This window comes from Achroia grisella, unplaced genomic scaffold (genome assembly GCF_030625045.1).
Source record: "Achroia grisella isolate CSIRO2021 unplaced genomic scaffold, CSIRO_AGI_Agris_v1 utg780, whole genome shotgun sequence".
NCBI lineage: Eukaryota > Metazoa > Arthropoda > Insecta > Lepidoptera > Pyralidae > Achroia > Achroia grisella.
The window spans coordinates 5,274,672-5,300,234 of record NW_026713020.1 but is presented as its reverse complement, the minus strand read 5'-3'; the positions used below and the strand labels follow the sequence as shown (position 1 = coordinate 5,300,234).

The 25,563-nt window shown below is 31.1% G+C and overlaps 1 protein-coding gene across 1 annotated transcript; it reads left to right on the top strand.

Annotated features, from left to right (window-relative positions):
• The first annotated feature begins 12,685 nt into the window (after positions 1-12,685).
• On the top strand, positions 12,686-15,042 carry LOC131851041 (uncharacterized). Its single transcript, XM_059201464.1, has 2 exons — positions 12,686-14,582; positions 14,968-15,042. Exons 1-2 carry the CDS (start codon positions 12,705-12,707, stop codon positions 15,040-15,042), a joined length of 1,953 nt encoding a protein of 650 aa, XP_059057447.1. The 5' UTR covers positions 12,686-12,704.
• Positions 15,043-25,563: the final 10,521 nt, after the last annotated feature.

Here is a 25,563-nt window from a genome sequence, read left to right as displayed (position 1 = left end):
AATACCTGGGGCGAACTAAATGGCTTTTGTTTTCCGAATAAATTCCACTTTGCCTGCTTAGTTTTCCCAACTTCCTGGTGTACATTTCAACAGTATTGTAGAGACAGATTAAATATTTCCGACCAATGTTGTTTCATATTATGCTTCTCTTTTTTAAGTTAAATATTATTCAATCTCATTATTGCCGAGTATGTAAAATATAAAAGTGAGGTAAAGTTTTTATGTTAACATGTAAAATTGTACTTTAACATCCTAATTATTAAATTCAGAGTATCACAAATTCAAAAATATAAATTCGTTTCAGATTACTAGACTGATATTTACATAAAAAAATTATACTTAACTTCTTGGACTTTTCAAATGTATATCAGAACTTTGCCATATATCCTTTACTAATTACTGGGTCAAATCTTTTTTGTATGTAGGTATTATATTAATATATAGCATATACGTATCTAGAATATAAGTTTATACTAAATGTATAACGGGACTGTCTATTATACATAATTACATTAAACAATTGAAGTTGCAAATTAAAAGAAACAATATTTAAATTTTAACGTTGTATACAACCTTGGTGGTCTAACGCGCACCGCCTTTTCTTCAGATGGTCCCGGCTTCGATTCCTTACATGATACAAATATTTGTATTCATGAGAATTGTTTGTATAGATCTGAGTGTTTCTGTATTACGTATATACTTACAAATAAAATGTATCGATTGTCTAGAAGCCATAATACAAGAACTACTTACCTTGAAACTAGCGCTACGCGAATTATACTCCAATATAATTTTATTATACACGCTTATTGGCTAATTGAGTCATATGTCCTTTCATTGTTCAATTAATAATAAATATTAAATTCAAATCCTTAAACCATATTGACAATAACTACCGTCTAACCCAAGTAAGCTTAACAACTAGTCGTTTAGCTTATAAGCTTTAGTCATTAATTGCGATTGCAGAGCTTAAATAGAATTGCGTCACACTGATGGCAGTTAAATAAATGTGTACTAACTATTTACATAGGCGAACCGTGCTGAGCCCAGCTAATCTATACAAATGAATAAAAGTGTCTGCTTTTAATTTTAAATTACCAGCCTTTCATTAAATAAAAGTATATACGGTACTCACATAAAAAAAAAACAATAAAAATGTTTGTCTGCTTGTTTTTGGTAATCTCTAAAACGGCGGGGAACGTTTTTTATGCGTCTTTCTCTTGCAGGTAATGAAATACTGATGTTGTAAGAAGTAACAGTAGAAGTACATAATTAAATTTTGCTATGTAAATAGACTCACGAAGACGGACATAGGCTATATTCTATACAAAAAAAGCAGACGAAGTCACGGATAATAGCTAGTATACTACTAATAAGGTTAATACAAAAATACATGCAGATAGACATACAACCAATCATTCATTTAAACTTGCATTATCGATTTTTTTTATGTAATAATAATAATACCTCTGGACAATTCACACAACGTCATCTAGTCCCAAAGTCTACTACCCATAGTCCTGTCTAGTACCCATAGCTTGCGTTATGACTAGTATGGTACTAGACAATTGATATAAATACTTAGATATTTTTTAAATAAATACATATTTCACATAGGAAACACTCAGACTAATACAAACAATCAAACTCATGAACTGTACGAGGAATCGAACCCGCGACCATCGGAAATAAAGCGGTGTTAAACCGCTAGACCAACGAGGCTTCGCACTCGAATTTATTACTTAATTGGTTTGCAACGTTTTTATTACAGGAGACCGGCAGCTACGAGTTTAAGATTAAGATCTGTATCGGAACTACTTTTACGATTCTTCGCTCAGCTCTTTTTCCGCTCTCGTCCAAATTGCTTATGTTTAGAACTAGACCCAGTTTTATTGCCTTTTTTCTGTGATTAAGCACGTGGATAAGAAAACTTTTAGGTATAATAGGTATTTATTTGTAATTCTTTCTTGCTATTTGAATAACATTAGTTTAATTATTTTAATATCAGTCAAGTATGTCCACAACTGCTTCCAGATACGTAATATTAAAAAAAAGTTAAACTAAACTAAAGTACATTCTGTATTGTGTAGTAATCTGTATCCCAATTGTGCATAATTTCAACATGTTAATGCATACGGTTTGATTTACGACAAAAGGATTGTGAAGGGCTTTGCACATATAATAAAATTATTTTATGAGAATTAAATTATGCAACCACCTAATAATTTAATGATTACAAAAAGAAAGTATTCAAAACAATTGTACAATAAATGTTTTGATCTAAGAGAGATGCAGTTGCACAAAAATCCTGCTCTATGGTCCTGAGCCTTTACCTTTTTACTTGTGATTAAAAAATACTAAGTACTGAAATATTAATCTGTGACCGAAAATTGGAATTCGAAATTCGAATAATTCAAATGAACTGCTCTACGTCGACCGAAACAAAATGAGTAGATACCGTCATATAAGTACAGTCTCAAGGAAATCCCGTAGAATTCTCTCGACTTACTGGCGAAATTACAGTCATTGGCCAAACAAAAGAAGTTCACTCAGAAGCTGCTTAAACTACAAAGGGCAAGGAAGACAAACGTCCGCTCTAATGAGATATGCCCGTGGTTTTTTTTTTTCTTTTTTTATTTCCAATTTGCGCTCCCACCGACAAAAACGTTTGAAGGTCGGAAGCAAATTTCCGTTAATTGAAATACGAGATTAAGGAGTTTAATCAGATTGACAGTAGGTTGAAAACTCAGGTGCAAATAATCCTGTGTTATCAGTTGTTACATTGATTTTTCGCATGAAGGAAAGATTTTGACGCAAATAGAAATAGACAAATCTTAAATTTATATGTTTTATGACGTTTTTATAATTTTAGCGCCCTCTAATTTAAAAACGTACCTGAACTTGTACCGGTACCAGTTAGTACTAATAGTATAAAAAAACTCATAAATACAATTAACGGTGTTGTTTGGGAATCGAACCACTACCATGGACTAGATATAGCGTTAGATCACCGAGGTCGTAAGATTAGGTAGAGACTATTTTCTTCGTGATATGATCCATTAATGTCTGTTTTGTGCACGACTGTATTTCAGAGACTCTCTGCAATGTATCTTAGATTTTATACTTTATATAATAGTGTATATATTTAAGATAAATATAGAAAATAATTCAGAAAGTAGTACAATCACATATATAAATAAACTATGGAAGTGTGAAGCCTTCTGACACAGACATATTTATGTTTAAAAAAACAACAGTATTAATTAAGTAAGAAAATTTAATACATAGTAAAAATGCTTCTTATCACTTCTCTAATGGTTTAAACACCCGCTATTTTCTCGATTACTTCTAAATTATGCAAAGGATTTTGGCGCAACTATAATTTCAAAGATTTCTTTCAAAAGGGTTTTTGTGTACAATATATGACTATAGTTATATGAGCTCTAACATATATAACTGTACAAATCCAATGTATGTTGCTAGTTACGAATAAAGCAACAGACATACGAGTAAATCCGGCACATATGTATAGTAGATATAAAGTCATTGCTTCACGCAAATGAGAACTTAATTTCCCTTGGTGTTTGAGTTTCTCAGTACAAATTTAATCACAATCACCTTTGGGGTTTGTGACACTTTGTTATTGCGTAATTATTTGACTATAATGTACATCATTACATAGTATAAAACAAAATCGCTGTGGCTGTCTGTCCATCCCTATGTATGTTTAAATCTTTAAAACTACAAAACGGATTTTAAAGAGGTTCTTTTAATAGATAGAGTTATTCAAGAGGAAGGTTTATATGTACATGTATAATACGTGTACACCCGAGCGAAGCCGGGTTGGGTAGCTAGAAACGTAATAAAATAATATATTATTGCTCACTTAAAACAAATTAAAAAAGCAATTTTCAATATGTGAGTATAACCAATCCATATTAATAACATAAATGTCAAAGTGTGAATCCATATAACAAACAACACGTTTTCCACACTGAAAACTAATTTTAAAAAGCTGTGATGAAGCTATTGACAATAAAAAAATCGCTATACGAGTACATACTAATGTAATAAATGCCAAAGTGTGTTCATTAAGGGATGATAATGGAATAGTGCACTCACTAACAGCTCTAACGGTATCCGCTGGCGGGGCACCAGTAGAAGATGACAAGGTGATTATGAGGTCAGGTCAGGTTTGCCCATCGTGGCAAATTCACCAGGAATTTAACATGATGGTACATTGCTGGCAATGGGGTTATTGATTATATTACTGACAATCCTCTTACCCTGCCTGTGTTTTTATATTAAGACTAAACCGCTGAAGAGAACATAATGAAAATTATCATAAAGAGAGATTGCTATCAATTAAAATAACAGGCTATGTAATAAATATTTTTAACATAACCTAAGCTGTCTCGGACAGTCAGTACAGTTTCAGAGGAGCTTCCTCCCGCGTACACTCAGATTGTGGAATGAACTACCTGCCGGAGTTTTCTCTAGTGACTACAGCATGGGATTTTTCAAGAAGTGTAAATAATATAATATTTCTTAAGGGCAGTAAAGCGTACAAGGCACCCCTGGTGTTTCAGGCGTCCATAGGTTATGATAACCTATTACCATCAGATGGGCCGTATGCTTCATGCCACCATAGTGGTATAAAAAAAAACTTCGGCTTTGATCGCTTGTAAATTAAGTTAATTACCATTTTATTTAAAAAACATCAAATTTTAAATAGGTATGAATACAGAGTTGTATTTTTATATTATATGTTTAAAATTATTCAGACCAGCTTATTTCCGCCATAATATTCCATTACTATATTACATAAACTTGTTTATATGTAGATACGAATATGAAGTACTATACTGTAGGTATGTGGTATCAATAACATATAGACCCTAGTAAAAATTGTATTACCTGAATAAACAATTTTGAATTTTTGAATTTGAATGGTTATCATTGACTGCTAGAAAAACAGCATGTTGTTAATATCACCAAATGTATGTACAAATGTACCTTTAGAAGTATGTACAACAAACTTGTATGAATAAAATATGTTTGCAAACTTCAGCGTAACCCAACAACAGCGAGGCTTGAAAAATGGATCACAAATGAACCGGAAATACCGACGCGACGGACGGTAAGACGTTCGCAGCACGTAAAATAAGGGTCTAAAAATCGATAAATTCATACATGCATCAACAAGATTACGTGGGTATTTCAGTTATATGAAGAAAAATTTGCGTCATTTAATGTTACAGTGTTTTGGAACTGAACAGCCTTTCATAGCTACCTATATATAATTGTAAAATTAATGTTACTAATTACCTAACTACATTAACCTATTATATATTGAAATAGAAAAAAATGTAAATATACTGTCTGATATAATGAAAACTATATAAATTAAAAACAAAAATACTTAGATGTACATCAGTTATACATTACACACATCCACACAAATAGACGCGCGCACACACACACAACTATAAATATACAAACAAATTCATCAGATGTCATATAAGATAGTAAAAATTAAAGTACGTCAAAGCTACGTAAAAATTGTGTAATTGAACCAACCATTGCGGAAGGAAATAACATCTGTAACATAGGGATTCCCTAGCACAGATGTTACGGCCTATATATTAGTGACATTGTGTAAAAATGAATAAATATATTATTATTATTATTTTTACTAAAACAAATTCTCAAGAATAGTTCAATAAATGATATATTGTATATGTACGACCTATGTGTCATAAATAAATAACTAAAACGCGATCTTTTAATTTTTTGTGAAAAGTTTAAAATTTATTTTTATATTTTCACTTTGTTTCCTGAAAATAATTGAGTTTTGTGTTGTACGTGAATAATTATAAGTTTGAAATAAAAATATTCATACATAATTCGAATCCATTAAATATAGGAGGTTGTTTTTATGGAAGATAATGGAATGGTGCCCATCGTGACAAATTCACCACGAATTTATAGCTATGGTTATTTAAAAATTCTTGGTGAATTTGTCACGATCCAGGGGAAAAGGTGGAGGTCAACCTGGCATGGTACATTGCTAGTAATGGGGTCATCGGTCCACATTACTAACAATCCCATGTCCCGTCTAGAGGGGGTTGTTAGTAATAGGGGCTAGTGACACCATTGATAACAATATACCATATTATATCGACCTACACGCGGTCCCCCTGTTAACTGTTATTCTCAACAGTTCTCAACATTCCTGGACTAATTGAAATTCGACTTTATCCTCATCCTGTCTTTGACTATAGAGCCCCGCCAGCACGGCAACATTTCGTTATCACCCATTAAAAATATACCTATATAGGTACCTAGTATAACAACTTATCACACGGTAATGTATTCACAACGATCGGAAGTAACAATCCGGATATATCCGGCTCGAGACCTCAAAATTAAGGGGTCTTATCAATGGACCCGAGACCGGATTTATTGGTACCCGGGTACCGATGCGTAATATCTTAATTACTTTATGACTCGCACTAGGTTAGGTTAGGGATTTCTGAACTGATTTATAAACCCATGGTCAAAATAGTTGACCTTGGGAATTAAATGCTGTAAACTGAACCGAGTTTCTCGTCAAACTTGGAATAGATTATAATACATAGCTAACTAATATACTTAGTTAATATTTAAATATAACTTATATATTAACACTTGTAACTATAATTATACACATAATCATACATTATTTCTAACACACAGACACACACATAAAGCTCTAATTCAGATAAAATTATCGTATTCTCATAACTCTTAAAATAATTGTTCTGTTATTTCTATATATTATGTCATTTATATTATATCATTTGTACTTCCTAAGTTTATCTCTGATGTTAATTTTGTTTGCTACAACATTTTTTTTCTTTAGCCAAGTCTCCGTAAACCCGTTAATAGGTTTCTATAGAAATGTACTATTGAATTAATGTATTGGATTATAAGCAGTTGGTTATCTAATAATTAAATATATAATGCTATCAAATAATATTATAAATAAGAAAATGTATCTTTCTGTACGTTACATTGTTACAACTTTGCAGAGCCTGTAGAAATAATATATAATAAAAATATAAATAAATAGCTAATTAAAAAAAACAAATAACCCTGCCACGCATATCTATATGTTCGCGATAGTCTCTAAAGCTACTAAATGTATTTTCGTACGGTATCTTTCCATAAACCGAGATTTCAGTGGAAGGTTTAGATGTTTAATTTATTAATATTTTGTATAAATTAGTAACAATATATGTATAGTATATGTAAATAGAAAACACCAGCAGAAGTCAGGTTATGTTAAACAGACCCACGAACCATGTAATATATGAATGAGTAATGAAAAGGGAGACAAATTAGATAAGTTTATTTACTCAAAAACTAAATGTTGCTCAAAAATTGAAGACAAACTGCCAAAGTCGAGAATTCTAATTTTGCAACATTACGTTTCACCAAGAAATTTATATACTTCCCAGCTATGTATGTATGTAGTAATATAAATTCCTTGGTTTTAAGATACTGCTGAAATACTGAGAAGTGGAGTAATATCGGGAACTCAGAATGTTAATAAATCTTCATAAGATCTTGAATTCTTTGAGGTTACATCTTATATATAAAATTCTCGTATCACAATCTTAGTTACCATACTCTCCTCTGAAACGGCTTGATCGGTCAATCTATTATATCTACATCTATACTTATATCTATACAATGTCGGCGATCTATTTTCCCTAAGTGATTTGCGTTGTCCACCCGTAACTTATTTTTTATTATTTGAACATCTTTTATTTTTATTTAATATGCCATTGAAAATACATACAACAACAACAAAATACAACCCAAAAATTTCACCCCTCTATCGCCAACCCTTATTTTTAAATAGCGATTTTTATTTTATATGGCAAATCAACGTTAAGATATAAAATAATCTACTTGGTTTTAAGCTGTCCTTAATTAAGTTTTATTATAATAAAAGTAAAGTATCTAAGTTAGGTATACTGAAAATGTTATTATTGGAGCATAAATCGTAATTTGATATTATACAGCCTATAGCCTTTCCCGATGAATGGGCTATACAAGAATAAAATACTTTTTCAATTGGAACCAGTAGGCCTTTAGATTATCTCGTTAAACCAAACAAACTCTTCAGCATTATCCATATTTAATTAAATATAATATAGCTTTAACAATAATTAAGATTGTTAAATTCTATAATAAAGTAGGTCATAAAACACGAACCCGTATAGATGTACATTCTGTAGAGTCAGAACTATGTTATTTAAATATTAATGTAATACTTTAATTTTTAATCTACATAAATATTATTGTTATATAAATATTTTCAAATAATAATTCATTTTTTAAACAAAGAGGCCATACGAAACATCATACATACGGCCCTATCTATTCAACATCATAAGCAAACCAAGTTATAATCTTTAGCTGTAAATTCTACGAGAACACAATACACGTATACCCGATACTATCATCCCTTTATGTGCTTAATGAAATATAAACACAGCACAATGGAATAGAAATACAATAGATGAACGCATCGTTAGTGGAGCGAGATTTATCCGAGAATTATTAGGGATTGGGAATCTAGCCGTAACTTACGATGTTCATCCTGCTGTCTGCAGCATATGTGAAGTGGGAGGGTAAAATGTTGCTCGCTGCATTTCGCCACTTTATACGGCAATTATGTTATCTACTTCATCTAAACAACCTACAAAATTTAGTAGAGGGCACATTAGTGCATAATACATTGGGTTTTTGGATTTATATCGTAGGATACTTTAACTACACAATGGAATTCTAATATGGAATAGCATCGCAATTTCATAACTAACACTTATACGATTATTCTTATTAGGTAAATTAACAAGTACATATAATTTCGCTGGAATGTAAATAATGAAATAATTAAAACTAGTTTAGCTAGTATTCTAACATATTCCTCTGATACTTATTCGTTTTTTAGTTCTAATAGTTATTATTTTAGTATGAGAACTTAAATAAGTACTTATCGGAGGACTAAGGAGTCTGGTAATAAACTGTAATACAGTTTGGGGGCAGAAATAGGTGAGACTGAGATACGCAGACAACTCTGTACAAAGTCAACATTAGCCATCTACTGTATTGGATACACAATGTGATAAGTGGATTCCTTAATCACATTGTGTATCTAATAATAAAATATATATTAAAAAATAATATCTCTGCTAGTATACTCATACTTAGTAATATCACAGATAACATAATGTAATATATTAACATTGCATACAGCTATGACGCGCTCGTCATCCTGCTGCGGCTACGCGCCGTGCATTATTGTGTATCTGTGGCGCTTTACATTTGAGCGGGAAAATTAAAAAGACTTCTTCTGCAGACATTACCGATTTTTTTCATTGTTGTTTCATTCTATTCTATATACTTTTTAATGTCTGTTACAAACTTAAATACTGTTTTTTTTTTCTTAGCTGAAATGTTAGTAGGTGTGAGATGTTACCTACTAAGAAAACAAAAACATCTCAGATATTTAGTGGTCCTTTTCTATAAGAACAAATGCTATATCTGCTATTGTCTCTGGTATGTGTATGTAAGTGTATATACAAGACATAGTGAAAACAATTACAAATGGTATTACACGCCATTTTAGCACCGCACCTTAGCCGCACATGTGTGCAGTCTTTATTAGTGCGGTGCCAACAAATAGCCCAGTTTACTAGTCTGCACTCGTACACGCGGTATGCCACTGTTACATTTCGAACCAACTCGGTGATTATCTTATCACATAAAAGAAATATATTTCCTTTCAGTTATACGTTTTGATGTATAACAACTACAAAAATAATATCTAAGCATAGAATTATAGGTTTAGTTTAAAAATATATTTTTCTAACAGCATAGCTGTGTGTTATGAACATACCTATTGGACTGGCGTATACTTTTAATTTGCACAAATGTCCTTAAATAAAAAAATTATATACATATATAAATAGTAATTACAAAACAAATTATATTTTTATAGGTTTAATACGTAACTTGTAAATTTAAACTATTAAATTAAAAAAGCAAATAATAATCATTTAACCTTTTTTTCTCGACTGAATTCGACTTCAATTTGTTTGTTTGTACTGGATAACATTATTTTTAATAGACATAGGATAATTCAATATGACCAGTAAAAAAATACACCGTTAATCTACCTAAAATAAATAAATATATAAAATAATACTTGACTTTGTTTTAAATATTTGACCGCAATATCTCTTATTATTCAATGAAAATATTTATTTAAGGTAATATACGCAATACTAAACAGTAAAAATCAGTTTTCTTTTCAGGCTTCAAATACTCTATGTTATAGTATTAAGAGGCGGAAAACACTAACATATTAGTTAGCTTCTAGTAGAACTAGTAGAGTTCCTTTGCTGTCTGTATAAGAAAAAGAACTTCAAAGTGCAAGTATATCAATCTAGATTATATTATATACATGCTATTTTTATACATGGACTATCTTTATATATATATAATATTGTGGAATAAAGCTAGTATGAATATATTGTTTATAGCATATAATAGCCCATCTACATCATATAGCTGGTAAGTCAAAATGAAAACTAAAGCTATTGAGTCAAAACAATATATGATTGTCCTATCCCTATCCTGACTAGAGCCCTCAGTGGTCACTGCAAATTATAACGCATAAACACAGTGCAAATCTAGGCATAAAGAAAGTATCATTTAGAAAGTACATACTCCATCCTGAGGAGATAAAAACTATCGGTCTTAAGAATATTCTTCAAATATTTTACCATAACGGGCCCAGATAGTGAACACTAAAAAAGCAATACTAAGTTCTCTTTAGCACCCAACCCTGTAATAAAAATTAAAAAAGCTAAGATTTCCATAATGACCAAATACAACACGGCCTTCTAGCTTCATGTGAAGTATTGTTACTCTACGACAAGGAATGTACAGACTCATAATATCCTTAGCAATTTGAGTGATAAACGCGTTAGCGGGTGTTGCCACCTCATCACCCATCGGCCATTTTGTTAATGCATAGCTCAAGGAACGTTCGAAACGACGTGAGCCCCTTTGTCTGCAAAACGATGGCAATTCGCGACATGCTCCATTTATGGTGGTTTACAAAACTATGTGTGTTATTCGAATGCCAACGAAAAGAGGATATTATTTTTAACATATTTCTATATTCTTTGTATATACACACACGTTTCTGTATCTGTACTTACTGTTAAAAAAAATATATAAGAAAGTTTTAGTGTCTGAAATAAGCTGAGTTTATTCCCATGTGTACGAATATATGTACGTATGTATATACATATATTATTATTGGCGACGCAAATCACGTTTAGTGTAGAGGCCATTGTAAAAATGTACACAACAATATTATTATTGAAAGGTTCCATTACTGTATGATAAAGATTTTTGATTAAATATTGTCTAATTTGGAAATGATTAATTAGTTATTTTTAAACAAATATTATTGTTATTAATTACCACTTACTGATACGTCACTATTAATTTTTCATTATGGAGTACTCAATTTACAAAAATTATTAGGAAGAAAATGCGTTAGTAACGAAACTGCTATTTCTTTTTCGTCGTTTGTACGTACATACTTACTTTTATTTACAGTCTTTTCTCTTCTATGTTTATTTTGACAATTTTGATTGAGAGAGATTAATAAAAAAGAACTATCAATATATTGTTTAAATTTAAAAATATTACAGGCAGTAGTGCGATAAAATAATAAATTGTTTACATTTTAATGCACGTAACTGTACCAGACTAGACTATTGGCGGTCAAAAGGTGACAAATAATAATTTAAGCTCCGTCTGCGAATTGTAGTAATCAATAAATAAAAGTGCTTAAACAAACAATTATATTAAGCACTTCAACAGCCAGCGGCAGATAGTTTATTTTTGAAAGTATCGTGTTTTAGTAATTTATTACCACTGACATATTGACCCTAAAGGTCACGAGATCGATAAAATGAACTTTGCGACTATATATTTATATTTCAAACTAACTACTCTTCGATGGTAAACGTTGTTAACAAACCAAATTATCTGAGAGACGCTGGGTGGCTCGATTCACAATCCGAAACCTTTACTGAAATTTAAAACATTTACCACATAAATTAATTATTTATGTATTTATATATTTACAATATTAATGTAATTATGTGTACAACTGATGATTAATGGCATTATCTACGTAGTTTCCATTTACTATATAATTGGAATTTCAAACAAGCTAACAGCTCACCTGATGGTAAATGGTAATCGTCACCTATGTACATGAACAGCACCAGCACTCATGTTAAATCATTCTAGAGGACTTATATGTTATATCATAATCTTACCCTTCAACCAAAAAACATCTTATAAAGCAATCTGGTTGGCGGCTGAAATACGTACAATGTGGGTAATTGTATTATGAATATTATGTGGGTACTGTATTGCATGTTCCTTTATTAAACAGTCTCAATCAAAACGTCTTTCTGTTAGCACCTTGGTCCTGCACCTTGACATGGCGCAGCCGGTATTAAAATAAATATATATATAAATAAAATTGGTAAAAGTGTATTTTGAAAGTATATACATACAATTGGAGAAGAAGAAAAAAGATAATAATTACGTGCAAAATGGAATCTGTTTTACAACCACCACAACCGTTTCTTTTTGAAAATGACCTTGTAAATGTCACATCTGGAAATTTAAGCAGAGAATGGGAGAAGTGGAAAAAATCATTTTTAATATACTTCGAAGCTTGTGAATTATCGAAAAAAGAAAAAAAGGTACAGATTAATATTTTGTTGCATATAATTGGAGAAAAATGTCGTGAGATATACGACCAGTTCACAGAAACATTCAAGACTATTGAGGAGGTGATTCAAAAATTTGATGATTTCTTTTTACCTAAGAAGAATCTAACAATAGAGCGACATAGATTTTTCACTCGGAACCAGCAAGATACGGAGACGGTTACGCAATATGTTTTTGAATTGAATAAAATGGCGGCTAAGTGTGAATTCAAAGATTTATGTAGCGATCTTGTACGCGATAGATTAATATGTGGAATAAAAGATGCAGCAATGAGAGAAAGATTATTGCGTGAATATAATTTAACATTAGAAAAGGCGGTAGACATATGTAGATTGGCGGAAGTTTCACATGCGCAAGCTGAGCATATTGAAACGAAAAATCCTGAATATCATGTACATGATGTGAAGAATAATAATAACGAACATTGGAGGGAACGGACTGATATTCACTGGATAAATCGTGGATCTTCAAGAACCAGAGCCAACCGGGGTGTACGGCGGATTCCTTCAGATCGTAGGTCGGGTCACGTACCGACTTCATCTCATGGCGTGAAAACGAATCGGTTTTCGTCGAACAGTGAGTGTAATAGATGTGGTCGCATCCATAATAGGTACAAATGCCCTGCATATGGACAGAAGTGTAACAAGTGTAGCCGCATGAATCATTTCTCAAGAATGTGTAGAATATTTGAGGTGCTGGAGGAGGATTCCACCGATCAGGTAATTCATAACCTTAAAACAAGTTCATTTAGTAGTGATTGGTTAGTAAAATTATATATCAGAGGTCAGCTGGTTGATTTTAAGTTAGATACAGGTGCAGACGTAAACGTTATTCCGTTAAAATTATTATCCAAATTAAGTACAAACAAAAGCGATTTGACGAGTACGAAAATTAAATTACAGGCATATTCTGGTGACAGCATTAAAGTTATTGGTAAATGTTATTATAAAGTAACTCATAAACAGAATAACTATATTTTAAAGTTCATTATTGTTGATGTTGATTCTTCGGCTATTTTAGGCAGGAATTCATGTGAGGAATTACAATTAATAAAACGAATTATGTCCGTAAGTACAGAGGATAGTAATAACAAAATTTTAAATAAATATTTGGATGTATTCACTGGATTGGGCTGTTTACCCGGTAAATACAAAATAAAATTACATAAAAATATTAGTCCTGTGGTACATGCGCCTAGAAAATTACCAATAGCCCTCAAAGAAAATGTTAAAAATACTTTATTAGAAATGGTGAACGATGGTATAATAGCGAAGGTGGAGGGGCCCACTGATTGGGTCAACAGTATGACTGTTGTCAAAAAAGCCAGTGGAGATCTACGCATCTGTTTAGATCCCCGAGATTTAAATAAGGCGATTAGGCGGGAGCATTTTAAGTTACCCACGTTTGAGGAAATTACGTCAAATTTATGTGGTGCAAAATTTTTTACCACTTTGGATGCTAAGCAAAGTTTTTGGCAAGTCATGTTACACGAGGACAGTACCGATCTATGCACGTTTAATACACCATTCGGTAGGTATAAGTTCTTACGGATGCCGTTTGGTATCTCTTCAGCGAGTGAGATATTCCACAATAGACTTTATAATCACTTTGATGATATAGAAGGTGTTATTTTGTTCGTTGACGATTTATTAGTTTATGGGGAAACCAAGGAAGTTCATGATATACGTTTAGAAAAGGTATTGCAGCGGTGTCGTGATATAAACATAAAATTAAATAGAAAAAAATGTAAAATAGGACTAACAGAAATAAAATATTTGGGACATAAAATAGCTAAAAATGGTGTGTATCCTGATGATGATCATATTAAGGCGATAAAAAATATGCCTACTCCTAAAAATAGAAAAGACATTGAGCGATTTTTGGGGTTGGTCACTTATGTAGGTAATTTTATCCCTAATTTATCGGAGAAAACGTCACTGTTACGCGAATTACTGAAGAAAGAAATTGTGTGGCACTGGGACGACAGACATGAACAGTGTTTCAGCAATATTAAACAGTGTTTAATTCGACCACCTGTACTACAATATTATAATTTAAATAAGCCAGTCACTATATCTGTAGACGCCAGTAAAAATGGTTTGGGCGCGTGTCTATTGCAAAACAATTTACCGGTATGTTATGCATCAAAATCTCTAACCAAAGCGGAACAATCATACGCACAAATAGAAAAAGAGTTGTATGCTTGTTTGTTTGCTTGCGAAAAATTCTATACATATATATACGGTAGATCAGATGTAACTATAGAAACAGATCACAAGCCGCTAGTAAGCATAATTAATAAACCTCTGTATAGTACCCCCGCACGTTTGCAACGGATGTTGTTACGTTTACAACCTTATTCATTCAATCTTGTCTATAAGCCGGGTAAGTATCTATATATAGCGGATACACTATCGCGTGCAGTAGCACCGAGTGACGGGGCGCGCGTTACACAGCGCTGTGATTACTTGGACTTGCAAGCGCAAGTGTGTGCAGTGTCTGCCAGCAACCCATTGACAGACACTCATTTTTTGCAAATACAAAAATGCACTAAATCTGATAATGAACTACAAGAATTAATAAAACTAATAAGAGAGGGATGGCCAGAACATAAACATCAGGTACAGAGTAACGTGTTAAAACCTTATTGGGATATTCGATTTGAGCTTACTGTATCATTTGGTATTATTTGGAAAGAAAATAAAGTCGTAATTCCAAAATGTATGCGTAGGGAGATGATAAAAAAAATTCATGTCGGTCACATGGGTGTAGCAAAATGTAAAATGCGTGCACGAGAAATAATGTATTGGCCTAACATGAGTGCTCAATTAGCAGATTATTTATCAAATTGCCAATCCTGTTTGACGTATAAAAAACAGAACGCCAAACAACCTTTAATTCCGCATGAATTGCCCTCCAGAGCGTGGAGTAAAGTAGGTGTCGATGTATTCCATTTCAATTCAAAATTATATTTATTAGTAGTAGATTATTATAGTAAATTTATAGAAGTGGCGAAGTTGAATTCTCTGAAGTCAAATGATGTTATTGAAAATTTAAAATTAATATTTTGTAGGCATGGTATTCCGGAGATTGTAATGTCCGACAACGGTCCTGAGTTTTCATCTAGTATTTTTAAAATTTTTTCTCGTAATTGGAATTTTCAGCATGTCACTTCGTCGCCAAGATATCCACAGTCTAATGGCCAAGTTGAAAGGTCCATTCAAACTATTAAAAATATGATGAAAAAGACAAGTCATGATCACGCTGATTTTAAATTAGCATTGTTAGAATATTTAAATACGCCTATAAGTTTCGAAATTCCTTCGCCGGCTGAGTTACTGTATAATAGAAAATTACGTAGTATATTACCTAGTTCACCAGAATTGCTGAGGCCTAAAATACATAGAAATATAGATACTAAGTTGAGAGCCCGTCAAAATATGCAAAAAATGTATTATGATCGTCAAGGATGTAGGAATTTAAAACCTTTAAGTGTAGGTCAAAAGGTTAAAATTAGAATGCAGAAACAATGGGAACCGGGCACAATAATAGATATTGCAGGTATACGTTCCTACGTTGTGCGAATGTTATCAGGGGATATTGTTAGACGCAATAGAAGACATATTATTAGCGACAGTGATCAGCGAGTCGATGACTCATTACCCTTGTGCTCGTCAAATCGTTATGATGATAGTTACAGTTCGCACACTCCAGCAACCACGTTATCAAATCAAGCCAGTGACTACAACAATGAAAATAATTCCAATGTAAATATTAATGGTCATTTTACACGTTATGGCAGGGAAGTGAGACGCCCTGATTGGTGGATAATTCCTGACAGCTGAGCAGGTGCATAGACCTACTACACAACAAACTACATACATACTATGAACCTGAATGAAAAACTGTAATTTCAAATAAAATATAATAAATTGCATGCTAGTGAAATGATATTTTGTTTTTGTATAAATGATTTTTAAGACTAATAAAATGTAAATTGATATAAAATGAATGCAATTAAATGGCAATATAAATAAATAATGTAGAATGTAATGACATTTAAATATATATGTATAACTAAGCAACATTGTTTACTAATCAATGTCATAACATTAAATTCAATTAAAACAAAATTATAAGCATCAAGTAGAGATTCTAATTGTATATGTATTCATCAATGTTGAAAATTTAAATAGCCAATGGCACTAATATGTGTTAATTAATTTATAAAGATTGTATATTATTAATATTTAATTTCTTCCATCAGTTGTGTTTATGTAATTGTGATTGGTAAGAATAAAGATGAATTTAAAAATAAATTTATATAGTAATAAAAAATAAAATATATATATATGTAGTGAAATATGGATATAAACTACTCTATTACTACTACTACTACTACTATATTACATTGTAAATACAAAATTACAAATATAAATATGTCTTAATTTTATTATGTTGAAATAATTATTAATATAATATATAAGTAAGCGTCAAAAGGTATAGATATAGATATAAATATATATGTAAATATAGATTGTGTAAATTTTTATACATACATACTTCATTTATTTTGATAAGGGGGATGTGGGTAATTGTATTATGAATATTATGTGGGTACTGTATTGCATGTTCCTTTATTAAACAGTCTCAATCAAAACGTCTTTCTGTTAGCACCTTGGTCCTGCACCTTGACATACAACAATGGTACCTGCGCTAATTACTCTGTACAAATTCTCCGTCGATATATAAATTCATAGATCATAAATTCATAGCGGTGACAATATTATCTAAGAATGTGTGCGTAGCGCTTTCCATGTTGATTATTACATGCCTCTTACTTGTTATCGTGTAATTATTTATTTAAAGTTACATTTATTCAAAAGAGCAACACACAATTTTCCTGCCTATTCTTCTTGTGATGAGTCTACGTTCCGAATGAGTGGTAGAATAAAATAAAAAATATAACTATTTAAATGTGCTTGTATTGAGTTTTTTTAATAACGATTAATTCTATTTCTATTAATGGGATAATGAAAGTAACTATGAAGAATACAACAACACACTACCCGTTGGAAATACCATAGCCAAGTACTATCCGCTTTGTTAACAAATTCATATATACTGCGAAATGGATGTAACAAGATTCCGGCATGTATTTTATAGTGTTATTGCTGCCAAGTTGCAATTACGCCAGACACCCGCCATTTTACAGCTCTATATGAATGTTTGTCGGTATTTTAGCAACTTTATGGAACACATAGAGTTCAATGCTACCCTGAAAATGAGTTCTTTTACTTTTTTAGTTGAAAAATGTAATGTGCATAAAAGAACAAACGATTCATTGGATGAGCACAGATTCTTTTACTAGCTAGCTAAAAACCTCAATATAAACATTATATAAAACCATATAAAATTCTATTTAACTATATAGTATCCGTATTGCTCTTTTATATAACTTCAATTTCAAATTCAAATTTTATATAAATTCAATCGAAATGAAAAAGTTATATTTTTTTTTTTTTTGTATAGAAAAATTCAATTTAAATAAATTGTTATCATTATTTGCATGCAATACGAGTCTTGGTTTCAATTTTAACTCAAATAAAGTTGATATTTATTGTATTAATTTATTTAATTAATTTTTAAATTACAAATAGGCATTGTTATTTTGTCTTTCTCTTAAAATTGTTTGTCATTTAGACCTTAATTAAATTACGAATATTTTGATACCCTGATCCATTCCTGTCATAAAAACTTTTTAATTTTATAATGTCTTCGAACTCAAAAGAAATCTTACATTAAGTCATACAAGTCAAAACTATTAAAATTACGCTATTATTGTTAATAAAAGTATTGAAATACACTGTATTAAATAAATTTGTTTATAAATTTACAATAATACATTTTTTTACACAAAATTTATAGCCTATGTGTTATTCTAATGTATAAGCTATATTATTGTTAAGTTTCAATAAAATCCGTTCAACAGTTTTTCATGAAAGAGTAACAAACAACCATCGATCTGTACTCACAAACTTTCGCGTTTGTAATATTAGTAAGATATGTGAACTCATAAGAAATCTTACATTAGTCTTACAAGTCAAAGCCAGCAGTAGGCAGAAATTATGCTATAAAAATAAACAAATTCGTTATATCACAGCATTATTTTTTTTAATTCTTACAGGTTAGTACACACAGGTAATAATAAATTTGTTTTCATCTCATTTTAGTTGAATTATCCTCATGATAATTCAACTAAAATGAGATGAAAACTGCTTTTATCTAAAACTATAGCATATTTAATTAACGTTTAATACGCTTAATTAATCTTGAATTGATTAATTAATCAGTATAACAATAGTACATTGCCATCAATAATCTATATTGCACAGCTTGTTATTGCGTCCTTATTCATAAGGATCCTATCCTAAACTAACAAACCCCTAGTAGAGAACCCTCTCCTTGTTATCGTTGGTTTAATTGCTGCTACCATGTGTCTAAGCAACCCTAATGTAAAGTCAGTGCTATCATAATAGACCCGTATTGGTATACTAGTTGTAGCCTACGGACCTGAATGCGTTTACAATGAGAAGTTAAATGGACGAGTGAGTTATGTTTACTTGTACAACACATAAGATAATATTACATTATTGTATATCCTAATATTATAAATGTTAAAAGGAATTTAATTAATTTAGTTACTGTTTCAAATCTAAACAGCTTAACTAAACATTATTAATAGTATCGGTGGTATAGCAATTTAACACACTGCCTCACTTCCGATGATCGCGGCTTCGATTCCTCGCATAGTGCAAACATTTGTATACATGAGTATGATCGTTTGTATTGGTCTGGATCTTTCCAATGTATAGTATTTATAATAATAATAATAATAATAATCTCAGGACAATTCACACAGCGCCATCTAGACGCAAGTTAAGCTAGCTAAAGCTTGTGTTATGGGTCCTAGACAACTGATACAAATACATAGATAATTTTTTTTTCGTAAATACTTATATATTATACATAGAAAATACCCAGACCGATACAAACAATCATACTCATGAATACAAATGTTTGTGCCGTGCGAGGAATCGAACCCGCGACCATCGGACGTAAAGCGGTGTGCTAGACCGCTAGACCACCGAGGTCGTCAAATTTATGTATTTGTATCAGTTGACTAGTACTTATAATATAGTATCTGCTTAGCTCTGGACTAGATGGCGCTATGTTAATTGTCCTGGGTTTAAACAAAAGCGGACCTACAATGGGATTCACTGATCGTTTTATATAATCACTAGCTACCCACCCCGGCTTCCCACATGTTATACATATAATGGTATTTATTATACATATAAACCTACCAATTGGATCACTCTATCTATTGCTAATTGCTTTAAAGTCCATTGCGTACTTTAAAAGATCTAAGTGAACAGACAGTGGACTACATTGGAGTACAGTTTAGATACACATATAGAAGAGGTGTTTTTTTAATATTATTGTTTTATATACACTTCTGTCACTGCACTCTATACTGCATATGTCATACAAGCATCTCTCTTATCATAAACTATAACATCTTTATTATACCAATTTATTATAACTAAAGTATAAAATGTTTCATGTTCACTGCAATATAAAATACAGTAATAAAAATATTCAGTGTAATTTTAAAATATTCACAACCGTTAGTATTGAATAGCAACGACTTAAAAATATATGAAGAATTGTATTCGTTCTCGTATATCATTATACATTACGTTACCAACGAGAGGACCAAGACATCATTTTTATGCAGCTCTCGTTCAAAAAATATGTATATTTATAAGAAATGCTCATTATTTAAACAGGATACAATCTCATCAGTGAGGCAAAAATTCCGAGCTTACTTGAGCCCAAAGTATTCGCTTAAAAATGCACCTCCGTAGCATCTTCGTAGCGCTATCGTAGCGGATTTCTACGACTTGCTACACTGATATAAATAAAGTGGTAAGACTACAATAGCGTAGACTTTAAAGTACGGCCACTGACTAGACTTTTTTTGACAAAATTGCAATAATATATACTCTATTTTCCTAAATTTTGAATTTAAAAATGATATTGTATTATTGACTTTACGGAAGTTTTATATCATAAGAGCCTGAATAGACCTATATGAATAAAAATATTTTGATTTGATTAATTTTACTATTTTTATATATGTACTAGCTGACTTAGTTCGCACTAAATTTCTGAGTGCACTACTATATACTAACCCTATTTGACAGGTACGAACAGTTTGTATGGGAAAATAAAATTGTTGTTTTTACTATTTTTCATGCCATTTCTTCATATTTTCTCAACACTTAAATCTTCCTTGTTTTAGAAATATTTTAAAACCAAAATTAGCAAAAAAGGTCCAGCTGTTCTGAAGTTATAGCGGGACTAACAAGCGTCATTTCATTTTTCTATATAAAATTAAAAATATACATATCACTTTATATGTATATAGAGCTGTAAACGAACCGAGTTCCCCAACTGATAGAAAGTGTCTGCCATTACTTATAATAACATAAATATAATAATATCCATGGACAATTCAGACAGCACCATCTAGTATCAAACTACGCAGCTTGTGTTGTGGGTATACAATAGTAGCAGTAGTACATAGCAAACACCTAGACCGATAACAAACATACTCATGAATACAAATATAGGTAAGGTAGGTAAAGTATAACCTTGCAAGGAATCGGATGCGCAACCGTCAGTAGTAAAGCAGTACGGTAAAACGCTAGACCACCAAAGTCGTCTTATATATATAAAACAATGAGCTAATGCTCATCATCCTCCACTGGCGCTCGCTAGCATACAGCGTTAGCGCTGATGCGTGCACCATTCTGTTATCAACCATAAAAACTATAAATTCTACATCGTTATTTGCAGTATTTCCACATCGATTATATCAATGTTGCCCCTCTATAGTATACTGTGTTTTGTTCTTTTGTGCCTATTGTTGCTTGCATTTCGAAAGCTCACCTAACTTGCCTTTGTAAAAACCAAGTATTATTTCTTTTACCAACTTTGTAGCCGGATACCTTTTCATTTCGTTAAAATATTTTTCATTCTTAACCCACTTCTATTTTAATTCATAATTGATATTACATCTGTAAAACGATTTTGAACTGGAAGTCTACAGCAATTTTCATGGTTTATTACTGGTTATTTAATACTTTATTTTTCCCTGAAAACTTACCAGCAGATTTCATGATTACGTTATCTAGTACTCTAAGAAATTACATATTTAATTCTATTTATGTACTAGCCAGTTTTATACTAATGTATGTAATGTAATGTAATAATATTTGTATATATGTATAATAATAATTATATCATGTATGGCAAAACTTTGACGGTTTTAAAAAAGTTGGTGATTACACTAATAAAAGCTAACGTAATATCAACAAACTAGTTTTACCAAACTGCCATTTGACGAAAGTTAGTAATTCGTTTTACGGAAATTGCGTAAGGTTTTACACCAAACTGCCAGAGTCTGTACTCAATTTGCCAGAAAAAAATACAAATGTCTTATAAAATATTTTCTTCGTAAAAAAACTTATTACAAAATTGAAGAAATTATGATAAATAAATGATAATAATGTTTTTGTAGAAAATATCTAACTTAAAATTCATAGCGCTGACAATATTATTTGATTGAACATAGATTAAATGCGTAGCGGTTTCTATGTTGATTATGGCATGCCTAATCTTTGTTAAAGTAAATATAATTGAAACAATATTTATTTAAAGAGCAGTACACAAGTTTCTTGCTCATTCTTCTTGTGATGAAACTTGACTATTCAGAAGTACTTATATTAAGTTTATTTGAATAAATATTATTTATATTTCTATGCTACAGAGGGAGAGCACAGCAACATAATTATGTAACTCAAAACCTGACGCGTACCCATAAACTGCTATATTCTAAAATTGGAATAGTTTTTTTTATTTGACTAAAAAAGCAAACAAGGTGGCGACCTACATTATGGGAACCGTCAAATATTATATACAAAAACGACACTAGGAAAACATGTCGCAGTTATTAACTTTACATTAATTTCTTTTTTTGTCATTATCTGAATTCAAATTCAGTACAAATCAGACTTTTAAAAACTTTTTATTATTCAGTAATTATTATTGATTCATATTTAATTTGATTATTTTTACTTTTATATTTAATTATTTAGATGCTTTTATACACGATAGACATATGTGTTGCACGATATTTTACATGTATGATAGAACGAATCCCCCACCATCCAGGTGCAGACAATAGCTGTGTAAACTACGAGAGTATGTAACACCTATATTGTTGTCATTAAATTCCAATACCTGTCTCCGAAATATAAAATAAATAAATTTTATATATTGCTAGCTATATATTTCAAGCTATATTACTGTAAAGTTTCATCAAAATCAATTCAGTAGTTTTTGCGTAAAATAATAACAAACATCCGTCCATACTAACAACCTTCGCATTTATAACTATATTAAAATTAGTTGTTATTATATTTCTGCATTCTGTTGATTTAAAGTACATTTTTAATTATATATTGAAGTGGTTCAAAACTTTATATACTATTTTTAGAACCTGTCTAATTATATATATATTAGTTTACAGCGTCATACAGTAAAGTTTTTATTTATACACATATATTTATAAGTAATATAATATAAGTAAGATAATTTTTAAGAATAACATATTTGGATATTTTTAAGGAGCCAAAGATTATAGATATTTGTCTATGTGTGCCGAAGGCATGGTAAGGTGTGTAATTTGTTTTCTGTTAATTCAATTTATTTTTAAGCATTGTTTAAACTTATATTAAACTTCTACACTTCTGCTTCTTATAAACTTTAGCTAAGACAAAAAATTACGTAGTAGTAAGTATTAAGTAATTTTAAAAATATCTACCTTTTAAGTTATTCCTTTATATACATAACTATACGTAGTAGTAGTATACATAATATATAGTATATAGTAATTGTATACGTTGATTAAAAATGTGTATTATTTAGGGAAAGCTGTACACAACACAATTTAGAAAATTTTATATTGAACCTCTATTTTTGCATTCAGTTACTGTATAACTATTTTCAATACGGAACCAGAAACCTAGTAAAGTGTGGAACATTAACGATATTGCGTGCCGGCAGACGCATAAAGAACAATGTAAAGGGGATTTTCTTTATTACTGGGCTGCTGCGGCCGCGTTTGCTATCTATTGAGGACCCTTGTTTAGTGTTGCCTGACCTTTACTATTTATTTGTTGGAACAAGAATGTAATACGTTTATCAACCAACATACTAAAATGTATGGTTCCTAATTCAAGTATATTTATTTACTCATATCTAGGTAATGTATGGAGTTAGTAGCCGAAACTGAAGAACTTTTCCAAAAAATCCAAGAGGAAATATGAAAATATATTTTTTTAATATTACACTTATATTCTTAGTAAAAGGGCTTATTTTCCTTATTACTCTACTTGGCTTTTAAATTGATGTAGTCTATTAGTAATCTTGTATAAAGTTGCTTTTTAACTTTTCGGAATTGATGAATATATTATAATTTACGTATGAGATAAAGCTGTGAAGTTAAACGGAATAATAATAATAATAAATAATAAACCTGTACAATTGACACAGCGCCGTCTAGTGATCTAGTCGCAGGCTAGAGCTGGTGTTATAGGTACTATACATGTAGTATGTATACTGACATAAATGTAGATACATAGAAAACATCTAGACCGATTAAAACTATCATACTTATAAAAACTTATAAATACAAATGGGAGGAATCGAACCCGCGACCATCGGAGGTTAAGGTATGCTAGCTAGCAGCTAGGCCACCGTGGCGGTCAAAGGGAAGTCGAGAAAAAAGAAAAGAGAAGAGAGGAATGGAAAGATTATACCTCTCAGGAATGTAAACGTAATGTAAGCGTCAAAATGTAGTAATATCCGTATATATTTATTTATTTTGTACACATTACATCAATGGTTGTAGACAAGACAATTAACAGCAATATGTTTATGTATATAGACCACGGTTGCTATTTATCATCTCATAGTCTGTCAGTATGTTTGTCATTCATAATATTCCAAATGGCATTTCCTTGTCTACCTATCGATAAGGATATGTAGAGACAACGGACAGACAGGTGTGTCAATATGTATATTTATTATTACTGTGGTAAACAAACAGAGATTTTAATATATCAAAATTGTTTAGAAAATGAAATATCAAATTATGTTGTTTGTTTCCCGTTCATAAATAATACTTGTTTGTTGCTAAAATAGACAAAATGTACTCTAAATTATACTGTTTTATTCAAATTAAATCTGTAAACAAACGGGACTTTTGGTTGAAATTTGTATGACAAAAAATATTATCTAATTATTCCCGGAGGAAAACATTGTTCACATACGTATGAAATAATTGGTATTGTAACGAAGGTACCTACTTAATAGGTTTTCAATATGAATTTGAATACATTATGCTCATTACAAGGGATTCATCTCAATAATTTCCCTGGACCCTGTGAGTTTTACCTGACAATACTGTTACCATTGCTAACAATGGATAAGAGGGAAGGGGGGGGGCGTACCAAAAAAATACCCCATTATCACGCATTGCCAAAT